A 14,855-nucleotide genomic window follows, 5' to 3' on the forward strand; every position below is an offset into this window, starting at 1 on the left:
ATGACACACAAGCTGTTCTGCCTACTGCTGGTTTCGTGTTTTCTAATTAGTGTCAATACCATCAGTACGTACGAAATTTTCCAGAATTCCTGCCAAATACCCATAGATGGTTATCTTTTTTGCTCGTTTTCTGTTAATAAAAACTGGGATTTTTTGAAATTCCGGGAATGGATAGATGGTGTACCAGGAGACATAAAACTTGCAGAACTTTACATTAGTTGTGAGACAGGGGCGTCCGTTTTCCTGCCCTGGCCAATGCGCGCGCGAAGCCTTAAAGTCTTGGACATTAACAACTGCATCATCCGTGGGTTTTATGACGAATACGAGGACTCTGCAAATTACACGGACAGTATGGTGGACCTAAATATGATGAACTGTGTCATCGAAGAGAACCAAAATGACCACATTGACCGGACCCTTCATAGGTATCCGAGCGAGAGCTTCGCGTGCGGACAGAAATCTGTTGTCGTCGTGGACATCAGGAATCTTACATCGACGTTCCCTCGACTTCCTTCTGGGCCCAAGATGGATCAACATCGGAACATGACACAAACTAAGTGTACTTATAATCATTTAATTCATTATGAAGAAACTTTTCAATATAGTCAGATGGAAAACGACTCTACCATAAATTATTATCCAGTGCTCAATGTCGCTACGTTTTCATCCAACAATCTATCTTCGGTCCCAGAAAAGGCCAGAAACTGGCCATCCTTTTTTCCAGCTTTAAAGGTGCTAGATCTGTCTAACAACAGCATCGGAGAATTTGATTTTGAGATTCCAAATGAAAACCGTACCTTATACGTTGATCTGCGGAAGAATTCTGTCGTCGACGTTTCGATGAATATGACGTCATATCTAAGAGATGACCGTGCTGTTGTTATTGACCTTCGACAAAATCCTATTCGATGCAGTTGCAATGTTTTAGATTTGAAAGAGTATCTCCTGCAAATAAATGAAAGGTTCCCAGAGTGGGCACAGGGGACGGAAGTATATTGTGAAACGAAAGACCAGAAAATGAGTCTGATAACTGGCATCACCATGGAGACGTGTCATGACGTCAAGTAATTTCAAGTCTGGTGGTTCACCGTCTACGTGGTTTGTACAATATCTTGTGAGTTTTTTCTTCCTGAAGCAAATTATACCAGAGTCGGACTATTGACATTTTCCAAGTGTTACCCCCATTGAGCACTATTTTACCTATTATTTTCTTTCTGCGTTTTCATAAGACATACCGGTAAACAGTCAGATATGATGTCACTTTATTTCTAGTTGTTGAATGTTGTATATATTTTTATTTCTTGTTCTTTCGTGAAATGAAATTCACCGGCTCTTGATAATAACATAATATTCCTCAAATTCTTTTTTCTGTTTCATATGTTATGAACAATTGTCTTCATTACAGAGTTGATTTTCTTACTGAATTACTGAATATTATTTAATTTTTATTTTATCTCTGATGTAACAAAATTTTCATGAAAGAATCTAGCTGTATGATTTATTCTGAAAAAAAAAGAAAGAAAGAAATCTATATATAAAGTATATTTATTTAGGGAAGATATTTTTTTTTTATATCTGGTGTTTATTATAATATTTAGGGATGTGCGATTTTATCGGTATATCGCGATTTTTTATTTCGTGATACGGAGACTAAAATACCGGTATTTGGTACATAGCTCTAAATTCCGGAAATTATTCATTCATTTGTTCAAACTATTGAATGACAATTACAGGAATTGTAAAAATGTTGAAAACAGTTAAACAACAGAATCCAAACATGCTTTATATTAAATAAATACAAATTTAAAAAAGTAAAGTTATGTTTTTATAGCATATTTTAAAGAAATATAACGGAAATTCATTTGAAATTGTAGTAAAAATGGTGTGTAAAAATATCACGATTTATCATGATATTTTTGGGAAAAAATCGTGATATATCACGATACGAAATTTTTGCAGATACCCATCCCTAATAATTTTCAATCTGATGTAGAAAATAGAGCGATATTTTGAATTGTTATAGAATCTAGCTGCATGCATGATTTATTTAAAAAAATCTGTGTGTGAAATATTTTTTTAAGGAAATATCTTCTTTCTTTCTTTCTTTTTCTTTTTTCCTTTCTTTTTTCTTTTCACCAATAATGATTTTGAAAACTTTGCCAATGTACAAGAATACGAATTGAACATGAGCGGGGACTTCACACACGATTTTTTTTAAAATAGATAAATAAAGTCACCTATTAATTCATAAAATCGATGAGCATACATGTAAAGATGAGAATGAAAAATTCTGTGCAAGATCGAGGAAAATTGAACATAAAAAGGAATAAAATTGTTTTTATTGATTTTTATAATAATGTAAAGAAAGCAAAAATAACTTTTGAGGGGAAAGGTCATAAATTTATAGAAAGTTGCATTCGATTGAAATTTTGTCATTTCTTATTATTGTGAAAAGTCCTGATAAAAGTTTGTGGACTTTTTTTTTTGTTTTTGTGATAGCTACATGTATTTAAAAGATTATGCATGTTTTTGACTATACTATTTACTTATTTAATTAGATATGATTGATGATAAAACGCGACTTTCTCAAGAAAATATTTAATCTTGACACCTACATTGTGATGTCGTCCTGCATTACACGAACCAATCTCTCACCAGAGGGCGTATTACGCTTCGCTACAACACGTATAAGTGGAGCGTAGCGGGAACGATAACTCTGGGTAGAGATTGTACACGAACATGTCAGTAAATATGAATTTCATGAATATTTATTGTTTTAAAAGACTTAAATGGCTGCTTGTGACATAATTATGATAAACTGGTGAAATTTTCTGATTAACCATAGTGTACATGTGTTGTTGTTTTTTTGTTTGTTTGTTTTTTTGTTTTTTTGGTTTGTTTTTGTTTGTTTGTTTGTTTGTTTGTTTTTGAGGGGGAGGGGGGATACTTCTTATAGCTGTTTGTTTCGAAGGAACATTTTGGTTATTATAGTAACTTTCCCTTTTCTTGAAGTTTTATCTGTCGGACCTAGGTGGATCAAAGATTTCCAGTCAGAGAAAGGGGTTGCATTGATGAAAATAAATAGACATATGAATGAATAAATAAATAAAAAATATATATTAGTAAAAATGTTTCCTGTTTAATAAAATGTCATTTTACAAATGAAAAAAATTACTTTGTTTGATTTTTTTGAACTAGATATTACCATAGGCACTCCCCAGCTTAATTGTTAAAAAATATATATCTACTATACTGTAAACATAAGTTTATGTTGATAGTATAGTAGATATATATTTTTTAAGAGCCATTCTCTGTAATGACTTGAACTTTTATATAGGAGCTGTGGCACGCATAGTCTCAGAATTTCTCCAAACTCTCTATGATAAGAGTCTTTGATACCATAAATTCAAATCAGGCAAAAATTGGTTGCTACGTATCATGGTTACCATAGCAACATGTCGTAAAGATTGAAAAATGGCATTTTTCAATATGTTCAGAGTCCCACAGTTATTGTTTGCAGCAAAGCAAACAAGTGGCAATAACTGTCTCTGAAAGTTGAAGGCCCGATGTCTTAAATGCATGATAAACATGTTTGGTAAATCAACTATAACATACGTTACTATGGAAACAAAGTATTCAAAAGTAATAATTTTGTTCATTTAATTTTATAAAGTCATACACTTAAGAATAAAAACAATTATAGGTTGAAATGCAAGCAAATAATAGACAAGAGATCCTTGTAACACATACCAAGGACAAAATATGATATTTCTTATAGGTTGGCAATGGTTGCCATGGTTTTAATACCACGAAGGGATTTTAAATTTACTCTCTTAGTGTTTTAATCTTATCCTATCTTTTTAAAAAGCATATTTCTATATAACTGATGATCAATTTTTAAAGGCCTTGGTGTTACCCTAATTTGCACATTTCAAAAAATTCAATTTCAATTCTTTAAATAGTACGTTGCTATGGAAATAAGGCGAAAAAACATGCATAAAAATCTGAAAAATACTCCGTTTCCTTGGATACGTACCCTTGCATGTAGATTCCCAAAACTTTTATGATTGATATATGTGAACAACTAACCTGACTTTCAATTTTGACTACCACCCAATCTCTAACTGGATGCAAAAAGCTGGCACATAGGGTCTAATACTGACATAAAATTAACAAAATCGAACATTTTCTCTTCTTGGTAACCATAGCAACAGTGTTGTATTTTTCAACAACCTTTATCAATATATGATATTCAACTTTAGTTCTACATGATAAGTACTATTCAAGGTGATTCAAATAATATGTTTCTTGATTAAAAGGTTAGTAAATTCCTAAGGCACCAAAAAAAATATCACTTTAAACAACAAGTACGTTGTTTCCATGGTTACACTGCAAAGTAACAATTAATCTCAATTTTTCTTATGTTGTCGATGTTGCAAGGTCCTAAGGATGAATATGTGCCAGTCATGAATTTTATTGTTTTTCCTCAAGATAGTAGCATTAATCCAATCATAGCGACAGATTTTGCATGGTGACACTGTGTTACCATGGCAACCATGATAGTTATTTTTAGAATAATATTGGCAATACCTAATTACATAAGATAAATATTTTTAGTTGTTTTTCTTAGGTTTTTGATTGAGTTTGATCATGTAACATCTATCATTTGTGAATATTGAGCATTTTTCAGCATTTTTCAGCATCTAAAATGTATTCCAAATGTATCCATGGTTACCACTTACTTAGAGATAAATTCTAAATAGTTTCTTTATAGCATAAGTGGCAACAAAGTGTCATGTTTTTGGGAGAATAGTGTGTTTGTTTTTCTTAGTCCTTATTAAGGCTTAATAAAGATTTAAAGTAGCTGAAAATCTCAATTTTTTCAACTTTTCTGGCTGTTACCATGGCAACCAAGACATATAGCAACGGAATTTTATTTGATATATGTTTCTGGTGTCAAGTTGTAATAATGGGCAAAGTTTCATCAAAATCGGTGACCATGCGTGGCAAGAAGTTTAAGTGGTTACAGAGAATCGCTATTAACAATTAAGCTGGGGAGTGCCTATTGATATTACACATAATAACTTTTAATTTAAAAAAAAAAGATGTGCGCCTCCTTTAAAACTGGTGGTGAAACTTTTATGTCAAGCAATTTTTTTTTAAATTATCAACTTATGTGGTGGTCTAAGGGAAAGAACTCCTGTGACGCACCTTGACGAGAATATTGGGGTTATCGATCCTATTTGTGAAAAAAGTAGTCCGCATTTAATGATTGATATTTTATAAATGTAAATCTTATTACAAAAAAGAATTATCGTTCAGTCTATTCAAAGGTCCTTCATATTTGATAGATGATGTAAATGAGCCAAATTTACCTTTAAACCGGAAATGCGTAGGAATAATTTTGGCTTAGCATCGATTGTTTGAAAATGGCGGCGATCAGAAGCGGTGGAGAGCACGGCAATCTTTTGTGTGTGAATTGCTAGGCTAGTTGTATGAAAATTATGTGAAAGATATTTTCTAGAGAATGTTTTAAAGATACGGTGTTCTTCTGACATGTGTTTGGGGTAAAGCAAAGGAATGGCAGCGCCCGAGACGCCCCGACTCCTGGTAAGTGTGTTAAGCAAGATCGCGTAACCTGTGTTGACAAATAGACTTATCGTGTTCATACAACCATGTCGTACAAAAAGTAAACATACATTAAATATATAAAAGTTACATATTGAATTAGATTATACTTGTCAAATGATTATTTACTCTTGATTGTCTGCATACTTCATGAAATGATTGAAAAGATGGTGGTAGATAGAAATTAAGAAAAACAAAATCATAACATAAACCATTATCCCAAACAACATCCATAAATTATTGCATCCATTCTTAAATCCCTGTACTCAATTGGGAAACACTTTGTTAAAGGGGCACTTCTATATAAAAAAAAAAGGCCTCGTTTTTTTTTTTTTTATAGAAGTGCCCCCTATAACACACTTTTTACAGTATAGTGACTTCGTCCAACAATCTTGAATAGGCTTTGTACACAGCGAAAATGCCTTTGTCATTTCCTGCACTGAAGAAAAGATATTTTTAAAAGAACTGTACTGAATAATCCATGAAATCTTAGGTGAACTTTATGTACAAGTCTGGTGAAAGTTGGGGGTTTAATTTCTAAATGTAAAATAGAGTTGATTATTTTTATATTGCATTGTGATTGCACAAGATGAGAAAGAGGGAGGAAGTTTGATAGGAAAGTCAGTAGAGGGAACTTATATAAATATATTATTATTTTTTTGAAGATTACAAGCTTTTGATTTTGTGGATTCTATGACATTCATTTTACATATTCATTTCTTGTTTATGAAATTTTGATACACTGGTGAAACGTGTACTAACTGCAGTAATGCAGTTCCTTCTTTTTGTTTAAATGCAGTTGTGTTTCTTGTGATGTTATACAATCATAGAAAATTATGAAAATTATATACTTGAGGAGGAGAGGGTTGGGGTTGGTTGGCATTGTTCTACAAAATGTGTTTTTACAAGCTTATGTGAAAAGAGATCACCAATTACTACTAAATATATAATACAAATAACAAATATTATGAATTAGTGAGATTTAATGATGATTAACGACTTTAACGTGTATAAATTTCTGATAGGATGTGATAGCATTTAATCACTCAGCTACAAATTTCCTGTCCTGAACATGATGGATTTGAGATTAAACGTCCAAACAGAGTGTATTCAAGGCCAGCAGTTCTTACAACACTTAACATTTATCAGTACACCAGTGTATTTATGGCAGAAACAAACAAGGCATAGATAACCCTGTGATTAATACAACAAAAAGGCAACACTTCTAGAATGGGTTTTCCTCCCTGAGATTATTTTGCCATTACTGATTTATTTTTAATAGGTTGATGGTACAAATCAATATTTACTTAAGAAATAAGATAGAACATAAGTACCTGAAATATTTGAGGTCTGGTAAAAAACTCTGGTTATATGCAAAAGTGGTTGAACATAACAGACATTTAAACCTTATTTTCTACCTCTGTGTGTATAATCCATCAGAGACATGAACACAGGTGATGATAATTGTTTCATTTATGCATTTGAACTTGGGAAGAACATTGGTTTTGAACCTGCATGGTTCTACCATGTCTACTCTGGATTTCCAGTGCAGTCAATACATTACAAATCTTTAGAGAATACAGGGTTTTTATTTTATCCAATGCTCTACATTTCATTATTAGAGACAATATTATAATGTCTTTCTGCCCTACTAACAAAATTTTGAAAATTTATGAAAACTTTCAGATTCAGTGTTAGTAGTTCTAATATGTCAAATGCATTTTTCATTATATCTGCATATGCCATTAGTTGCAATATAATATATAATAATATAATATAGGAGGGGGTTAAAAAATTGTTTACCCCCATCCCACCCCTTTCCCATGCAATATGAGGTCACAGTGTGGTATGAATTAAGTAATCATTAGATCACCATATCTGATCTATATATACATACTACCTTATAATCTGCCCGGCTTATTGTATTTTAAGGGATTATGAAGATTAATACTGGCTTTTAATATTAGGCCATGTGACTAAGGAACTTACCTCTTTTACTAGTAGTGAAATCAGCCCCATAATGACACACAGAAAGGTCAAACACAAGGGTGTCCAGTGACTATACCGTGTATTCTGATGCCTGGAATTGGTAAAAATGGAGTACATAGTTAAATAAAATACTCAAAGGGGAATGTAAAACTGGATTGTAAAACAGTGGACACTTCTTAGTGTGATTTTTACATTTTGTGTAACTTTAGCATGTTTAGTGTGTGTACAAAGGATTTAATTATGTGAAAACTCAAAGTTTGAATGCAGTCGCCAACATTGAAATACTTCATTTTTGTAAGTACATCCCAATAGTTTTCACAGTGTTTAAAGTTAAACATTATTTATACATATATGCATAGTATTTAGCATGACTTACTTTCTAGTTATAGAAGTTATTTTCTGAGCAGCATGGTATGTGTGTAATGGAGAACAAAACATATGGTATTGCTTTTTCTATCACATACATGTATCTCATCTCAATTAAAGTACCCGGTACCTAAGAATCAGCCCCACAAACAATGGCAGAGGGCAGATATTGGAGACAGGAATTCAGTGAAAGTGTTTTGTTTAAGGAATAATTGTCTTTTTTTTTTGTTGTTGTTTTTTTTGTTTTTTTGTTTTACGATGTGACCAGTCAGTTTGCTTGTGTGAAAATTTGCATAAATGCCAAAGGCGTTTATGCCTAAAATTATCCCGCAAGCAAACTGATTGATAATCATCATAAAACCAAAAAAACCAGACAGATTTTCCTTATTATGTATTCTTACCTAATCCTTGATTCAATAATAAAATATATGTATTCAATAATAAGAAACTTCTGGAAACTTCTGCCACCAAGTGTATTAATAAGCAACACACAGGTAGAAAGCATGCAGTTCTGTCATGTGCTAGGCAAATCGCTTTATAAGGATATAAAGCTATTACCTGAATGGTTTTATCTCGGACAAATTCAATTTGAAATTGAAAATATTAACTGTTGGTGGTTTGTGTTGTAGGACAGTCCGTCGGACATTCGTAAGGAGATTGACAGAAAGCTAGTGGACGATGGCCTCAGTGCGCAGTGTCCGGAGGAGGAAAAACTGTTGTATGTCTGGAGGCTTTATCAACACACAGAGGTACAGTTAATAGAAACACACAGACAAGGTTAATACACTGGCCATAATACACAGAGGTACGTTCATACAAACCCATAGACAGGGTTAATACACCAGCCATAATACACAGAGGTATGGTCCATACAAACATAGTCAAGGTTAATACACCAGCCATAATACACAGAAGTATGGTCCATACAAACACACAGACAAGGTTAATACACCAGCCATAATACACAGAAGTATGGTCCATACAAACACATAGACAAGGTTAATACACCAGCCATAATACACAGAGGTATGGTCAATAAAAACCCATAGACAGGGTTAATATACCAGCCATAATACACAGAAGTATGGTCAATACAAACCCATAGACAGGGTTAATACACTAGCCATAATACACAGAGTTATGATCCACAGAAACACAGACAAGGTTAAAACACCAGCCATAATACACAGAGGTATGTCCACAAACACGTAGACAAGGTTAATACACCAGCCATAATACACAGAGGTATGGTCCATACAGACACATAGACAAGGTTAATACACCAGCCATAATACACAGAGGTATGTCCACAAACACATAGACGAGGTTAATACACCAGCCATAATACACAGAGGTATGGTCAATAGAAACACATAGACGAGGTTAATACACCAGCCATAATACACAGAGGTATGGTCAATAGAAACACATAGACAAGGTTAATACACCAGCCATAATACACAGAGTTATGGTCCATACAAACACATAGACGAGGTTAATACACCAGCCATAATACACAGAGGTATGGTCAATACAAACACATAGACAAGGTTAATACACCAGCCATAATACACAGAAGTATGGTCAATACAAACACATAGATAAGGTTAATACACCAGCCATAATACACAGAGGTATGGTCCATACAAACACATTGACAAGGTTAATACACCAGCCATAATACACAGAGTTATGGTCCACACAAACACAGACAAGGTTAATACACCAGCCATAATACACAGAGGTATGGTCCATACAGACACATAGACAAGGTTAATACACCAGCCATAATACACGGAGGTATGGTCAATACAAACACACAGACAAGGTTAATACACCAGCCATAATACATGTAATATACAGAGTGATGGTCAAAGTAATATATTTCAAACTTGTATACCAATCCTTGGGCAGAAATATTATAACACACAGAGGTATGGTCAAACATATTACATCAGCATTATAAGTTGATCAAAGTAAATACCTAAGTCTAAACACACTGGGGTGTTTTCAAACTTAACACCATTAAGAAAAATTTAGATGTACAGTTAAATATATGTTGTCAATACTTCTGCCATAGTGCTCTCAGATTGGACTGTGCTGTGTCAGATGTGTAGTTACGATCACTGAAGTACATGTACTTAATTACTGAAATGATGAAGCTAATGTGCACTGTGCAGAGAAGTATGGAATTGCTCATGATTGTCCTAGGAAGAGAATTTCTTGACAAAGAAAAAAAATACCAAAATTGAGAAATCAATACATTCCAGATTTAATGATTTCCAATCAGGCATATCTATAAGCTGTGTTTTCTGATAACTTAGTTGCTTATGAACATGATGAAGCTAGTTTTAGTTAACTTAGTTATCTGTCACTGACATACAGTTATAAATCTGTATAGAGAATTTGTCATAGATAATTGTGTGTTAATTATTTAACCCAGCTAGTATTAAGGGACGGTAATTAGTTTTACAACTTGGCCACCAGACCTAGCCTGTTCTTTATTGAAAATGCATCAAGTGCAATACATTACTTTCCCGATAATCACTTATTGTCAAAACTTGTGTTAAGGCCCAATCATTGTTTGAAAGTCATAGAAAATTATGGTCAAGTTTTCTATGATCAGCACATTCTTGAATGCGGTCCAACATTCTGTTAACAAAAGATCAAGAGAATTTGTTGCACTTTGCCATTTAAAACCTGGGGATTGGCCATTAACTCATTTCATGTAACGGTTTTGTATTGACGGACTGTACACACTGTGACACTCGTGGGACATCTTTGTCAGTTTTACAGGTAGAGCCACCTTAAGTACGTCCTCATGCGATTTCTGTCCAGACTTGTTCACACAATGTTCTGTAACAGACCCTCCATAATAATAACACCTAGTGTTCTCCAGCAGATTAAGGGGAATGTAATATGTAGTGGACTGTTTTCTTTGTTAGCATTCAGAGAATGGGGTGTTTCTTAATATCATACGAAAAGTAAGCTGTTCGTAAGAAACAGCAGCATGTTATGCTGGACTTACAGTCAGGAAACAATTGAAATTAAATGGCTTCTTACGAGGGATTTAGAGAACTGATCCGAAAAAAATCCACGATTTATGTCAACAATGTAGGTCATACTTAAAGGCATGCATTGATTACAAGTAACAAAATAACAAAGAAAAACAAAGCATGGGTGATAAAGAGGGAGAGAAATTAATCGATATTAACATTTAATATTATATAATCAAAGAAATATGATACAAAAATTCAGAAATATCCATATTACGTAACATGAATATACTTGCAAATTAGTGACTGAATTTTGTCTCTCAGATGGAGTATTTCCGACTATAAAATCAAATGCTTAAAATCACATTTTTTGAAATATTATGTTTTCATTAAATGATTTAATCATAATACTACCCACTTCCTGAAGGTGAAAAATGATGAATAAATGTTCTGAAAAAATATGAAAAGACGAAAACAATTAAGTATATATTGATCTGATGTTCCTATAATTTTAATTTTGATTATAATCTAATTACCATGATAGAGAAAGTCTAGTTTCTAGTTTGATCATGTTCTTACTTTTTATAAGAATTATTTCTGTAAATTTAATATATATATATATATATATATATATATATATATATATATATATATATATATATATATATATATATATATATATATATATATATAGATATAAATATATATTAGGATCATTTCTATAAATTTCATCTATGTTTACAGACGGACTTGCAGCGAGCCATTGAAAATGAAGAAAAACTTAAACTGGCTCAGACGGCTGAGATGCAGGAGGTGGAAAACTACGTCGAACACATCCGACATCTGTCAGACGAGCGAGAGGCACTCATTCAAGAACTCGAGACTGAGAATGATCAGCTCAAACAGGAAATAGACTCGCTCAAACAGGACCAGAATGGTGAGTTTTCTAAGTCAGGTGGAAACTTAATTGCAGTTTAGAGTAAACCCCCTTTAGAGTTGTGTCGGAATGAATTAAGAGGTGACGGAACACTTTTATACAGTCCAGACTGTCTCAGTTAAATGAAAATAAAAAGTGTATATACTAATAAGAAATAAATGGCAGGCTTTAACTGAGGGTAAGACAAACACATAGGGTAACCTATCCCCTGACATGTTGTATTTGACCATCTTTCTATGAAGTCGAACATAAAAAAAAAATCAATCTTGAACATATTATACTGCACTCTTGACTGGCCATGGATAAGACTGTGTAATGTTGAAGTGGTTCTACACATGCATTTAAATTTGCTGAGAGTTGCTACAATCGGATAACAGCAGAGAAACACGATTCATGCTGTCTGGCAAACCCATATCTAGTACATGTATCAACATATCAAATAATCAGAGCCAATTAATGCTTATTAATTGTCATAATTAACAACCTCACAGTCAAATGTCAGGTCTTCAGTGGAGTAGCTTTTCAGTTAAAATGATTATTAAGTATAATTATAGATCTGATTTTTTTCCCCTTGAAAAGAATAAAATTCTGTGCTAGTTAAAGTTCTTCATGGCATATTTAAACTAAAAAGAAAAAAGTCGATAGAAGTTGTATTTCTTTCACATTACTTTGCAAGGTGATTCATTACCAAAACTTAAATTATATGGTGTGAATAACCAATAATCAGGGTACAATAAACTACAAAACACTCATTTATATAGTAATTATATATCATGATACAGACAGTGTATTTCACAGCTAAATAGAGGCAGTTTCCCCTGGGAAAAATTCCATTGGGGTCTTCTTTTTCCAAAAGATCTGTATTTTCCAAATTGTTTTTAAGATTTCAAAATACTGTATGGATAAAAATATGGACAGATGTATAATGAAGTCGTAAAAAAAAGATATTAATGTCATCATCTGTTTATCAATAAGGTTAAATTCTGATTTTACAATTATATCTTTCCATCCCAAATATATCCATTTTCAGAAATGGTCATCAGCATATATGTTTCAGTATTCATACATCATGTACATGTACCGGTATACAGGAATGAATTATGTCTGTAATAATATGTATAGGATACATAAGCATGATTGTGATTGATTGATTAATTATATATGCTGTTTAAAATTTCAGTTCAGAATTTTTCAACTCATATCAAGAGACATCAACTACATTAAAATTTGACCTTTCTATGCATGGCGGTTACTGCCATAGCAGTGAAGGTTCTTTAGCATGTCAATGCCTACCATGACGTTAGTATTTAAGGTCTTATCATCTGAAAATGATGGGTGCTTGGCAAAGAAACAGTCACTACCTATGTTAAACATCTTCATGATCTTAGGTTTGGTGTGGTGCTGGGAACAAGAATCAAACCCAGACCACTTGTGAGAACCCATGGACTGCCTACAAAACATTAAGAGAAATTTGTTTTTTTTTTTTATTCTTGCTAGTATCCTCTTGTAACTGAGGTGGAGTATTCATGTATGCAACTTATCAAAATAAATATATTAAAAGCTAGAATTTTGGACTGAGATTTGGGCACAGGTGAAAAATGGTTCATATACAGTGATAACCACATAGTCAGAGCTTTCATTTCAGTGTAATGCAGTATGTCACCTTTTGCTAAAATATCGCAATGAAGAACTTTCCTAAACAGATTACTGAGAAGCCTTCTATTGTTAAAGTATATATATCTAGTTAGGACATTTAATGAATGATTACTGATCTGATTGATGTAAATCTTCTGTGATCTGTCTACACATCCCTTGGACTCTTGGCTCCCATTGTCTTAATCCCTGAATTTCTGCCAAACCCAGCCCAGCTAGAAATCGTCCCCTTAAAATTGATTAATCATCTCCTGGTCTACTTGCTACAGAATTTGGGCAGTTCTGGTTTAATTGATTGAAAATATTGTTTAATGGAAGAAAAACGGCTTAACCGGTGTTCTGAAACCATTGAAAAGAGACGTCTTGGTTATTAAGTGTTAAGATTGCTGGAGGAATGGACCCAACTGCAGTTATTATCCATTGTAGTTGAAGGACATATATGTGATTGAAACTTTACAATATCCAGGGTGTTCCTGATAAATTCAGTATGGATTGATTTAGCTCAGTGTCCTTGTGATCTGGAAGGTTTCTAAATGTGATTTCTATCAAAATGGGGGCTTACTTTTGTAAGATAAATCAACACAAATGCTATATCTCCCACTTAGAATGGATTCTCGAGGACCAGTCTTGACTCTAGACTTTAGTAATGATAATTGTTCAGGGTTAATGGGAAATTTCTACTGAAAGTAGTTCCTTTGGAGGACTGACAATGGCTACAGAAGAATTAAAGAGCTGGCAATTTACTGAAAATATTGGGCCAGGTATTGAGAGTGTGCACTTGTAAGCTCTAGAACCCGAGGAATGTTATATAGAGCTCTGTAAAGGGTGTCAGGGTGCTTCTGACTATAGATCTCTCCATGACTCTTCTGTACAATATTTATGATACACCTGTTTGTCCACAAATTACTGATAACCTATTGAACTTTAAATTGCCAGGTGTAAAACTGATATCCTTTGTCATGTTTAACTCAAGTATTGCTTTCATCTGCACAATTCTTGTAAGCTAAGGGAGACAAATGCAGGTTTAGCTACCATTACACCGTTATACAAGAAACACTGACACAAATGTCAAACCCCATTGTCTGCAAAATGTATGTAAGCATTCAGGAATGTGTAGAAAACTATGCCAATTTTTAACAAATCATGCCATAAATTTTTGCCAGACCAACACAAATTCATTTTTAAAATGATAATTCATCTTCATGATTTTAAAAACTGAAGTTGGTGAAAACATGTCTATGCCATTTGTAAAAAGTGCAACACCGAATAGATGCAGGGATCTTTAA

General features: G+C 33.2%; 2 protein-coding genes across 3 annotated transcripts in view; both read left to right on the forward strand.

Moving 5' to 3' along the window:
* On the forward strand, positions 1–1,068 carry LOC133197038 (uncharacterized). Its single transcript, XM_061332878.1, has one exon. The coding sequence runs from the start codon at positions 1–3 to the stop codon at positions 1,066–1,068; it is 1,068 nt and encodes a 355-aa protein (XP_061188862.1).
* Positions 1,069–5,437: 4,369 nt separating this feature from the next.
* LOC133197734 (girdin-like) overlaps positions 5,438–14,855 on the forward strand; it is a 45,654-nt gene continuing 36,236 nt past the window's right edge. For both annotated transcript variants that reach the window (XM_061333914.1, XM_061333915.1), the window contains exons 1-3: positions 5,438–5,610; positions 8,613–8,732; positions 11,724–11,916. In XM_061333914.1, coding sequence (XP_061189898.1) covers positions 5,581–5,610; positions 8,613–8,732; positions 11,724–11,916 — 343 coding nt within the window. In that variant the 5' untranslated portion in view covers positions 5,438–5,580. The remainder of the gene's footprint in view (positions 5,611–8,612; positions 8,733–11,723; positions 11,917–14,855) is intronic.

This window comes from Saccostrea echinata, unplaced genomic scaffold (assembly GCF_033153115.1).
Source record: "Saccostrea echinata isolate AGI-Se365-2 ecotype Australia unplaced genomic scaffold, CSIRO_AGI_Sech_v1 ptg000030l, whole genome shotgun sequence".
NCBI lineage: Eukaryota > Metazoa > Mollusca > Bivalvia > Ostreida > Ostreidae > Saccostrea > Saccostrea echinata.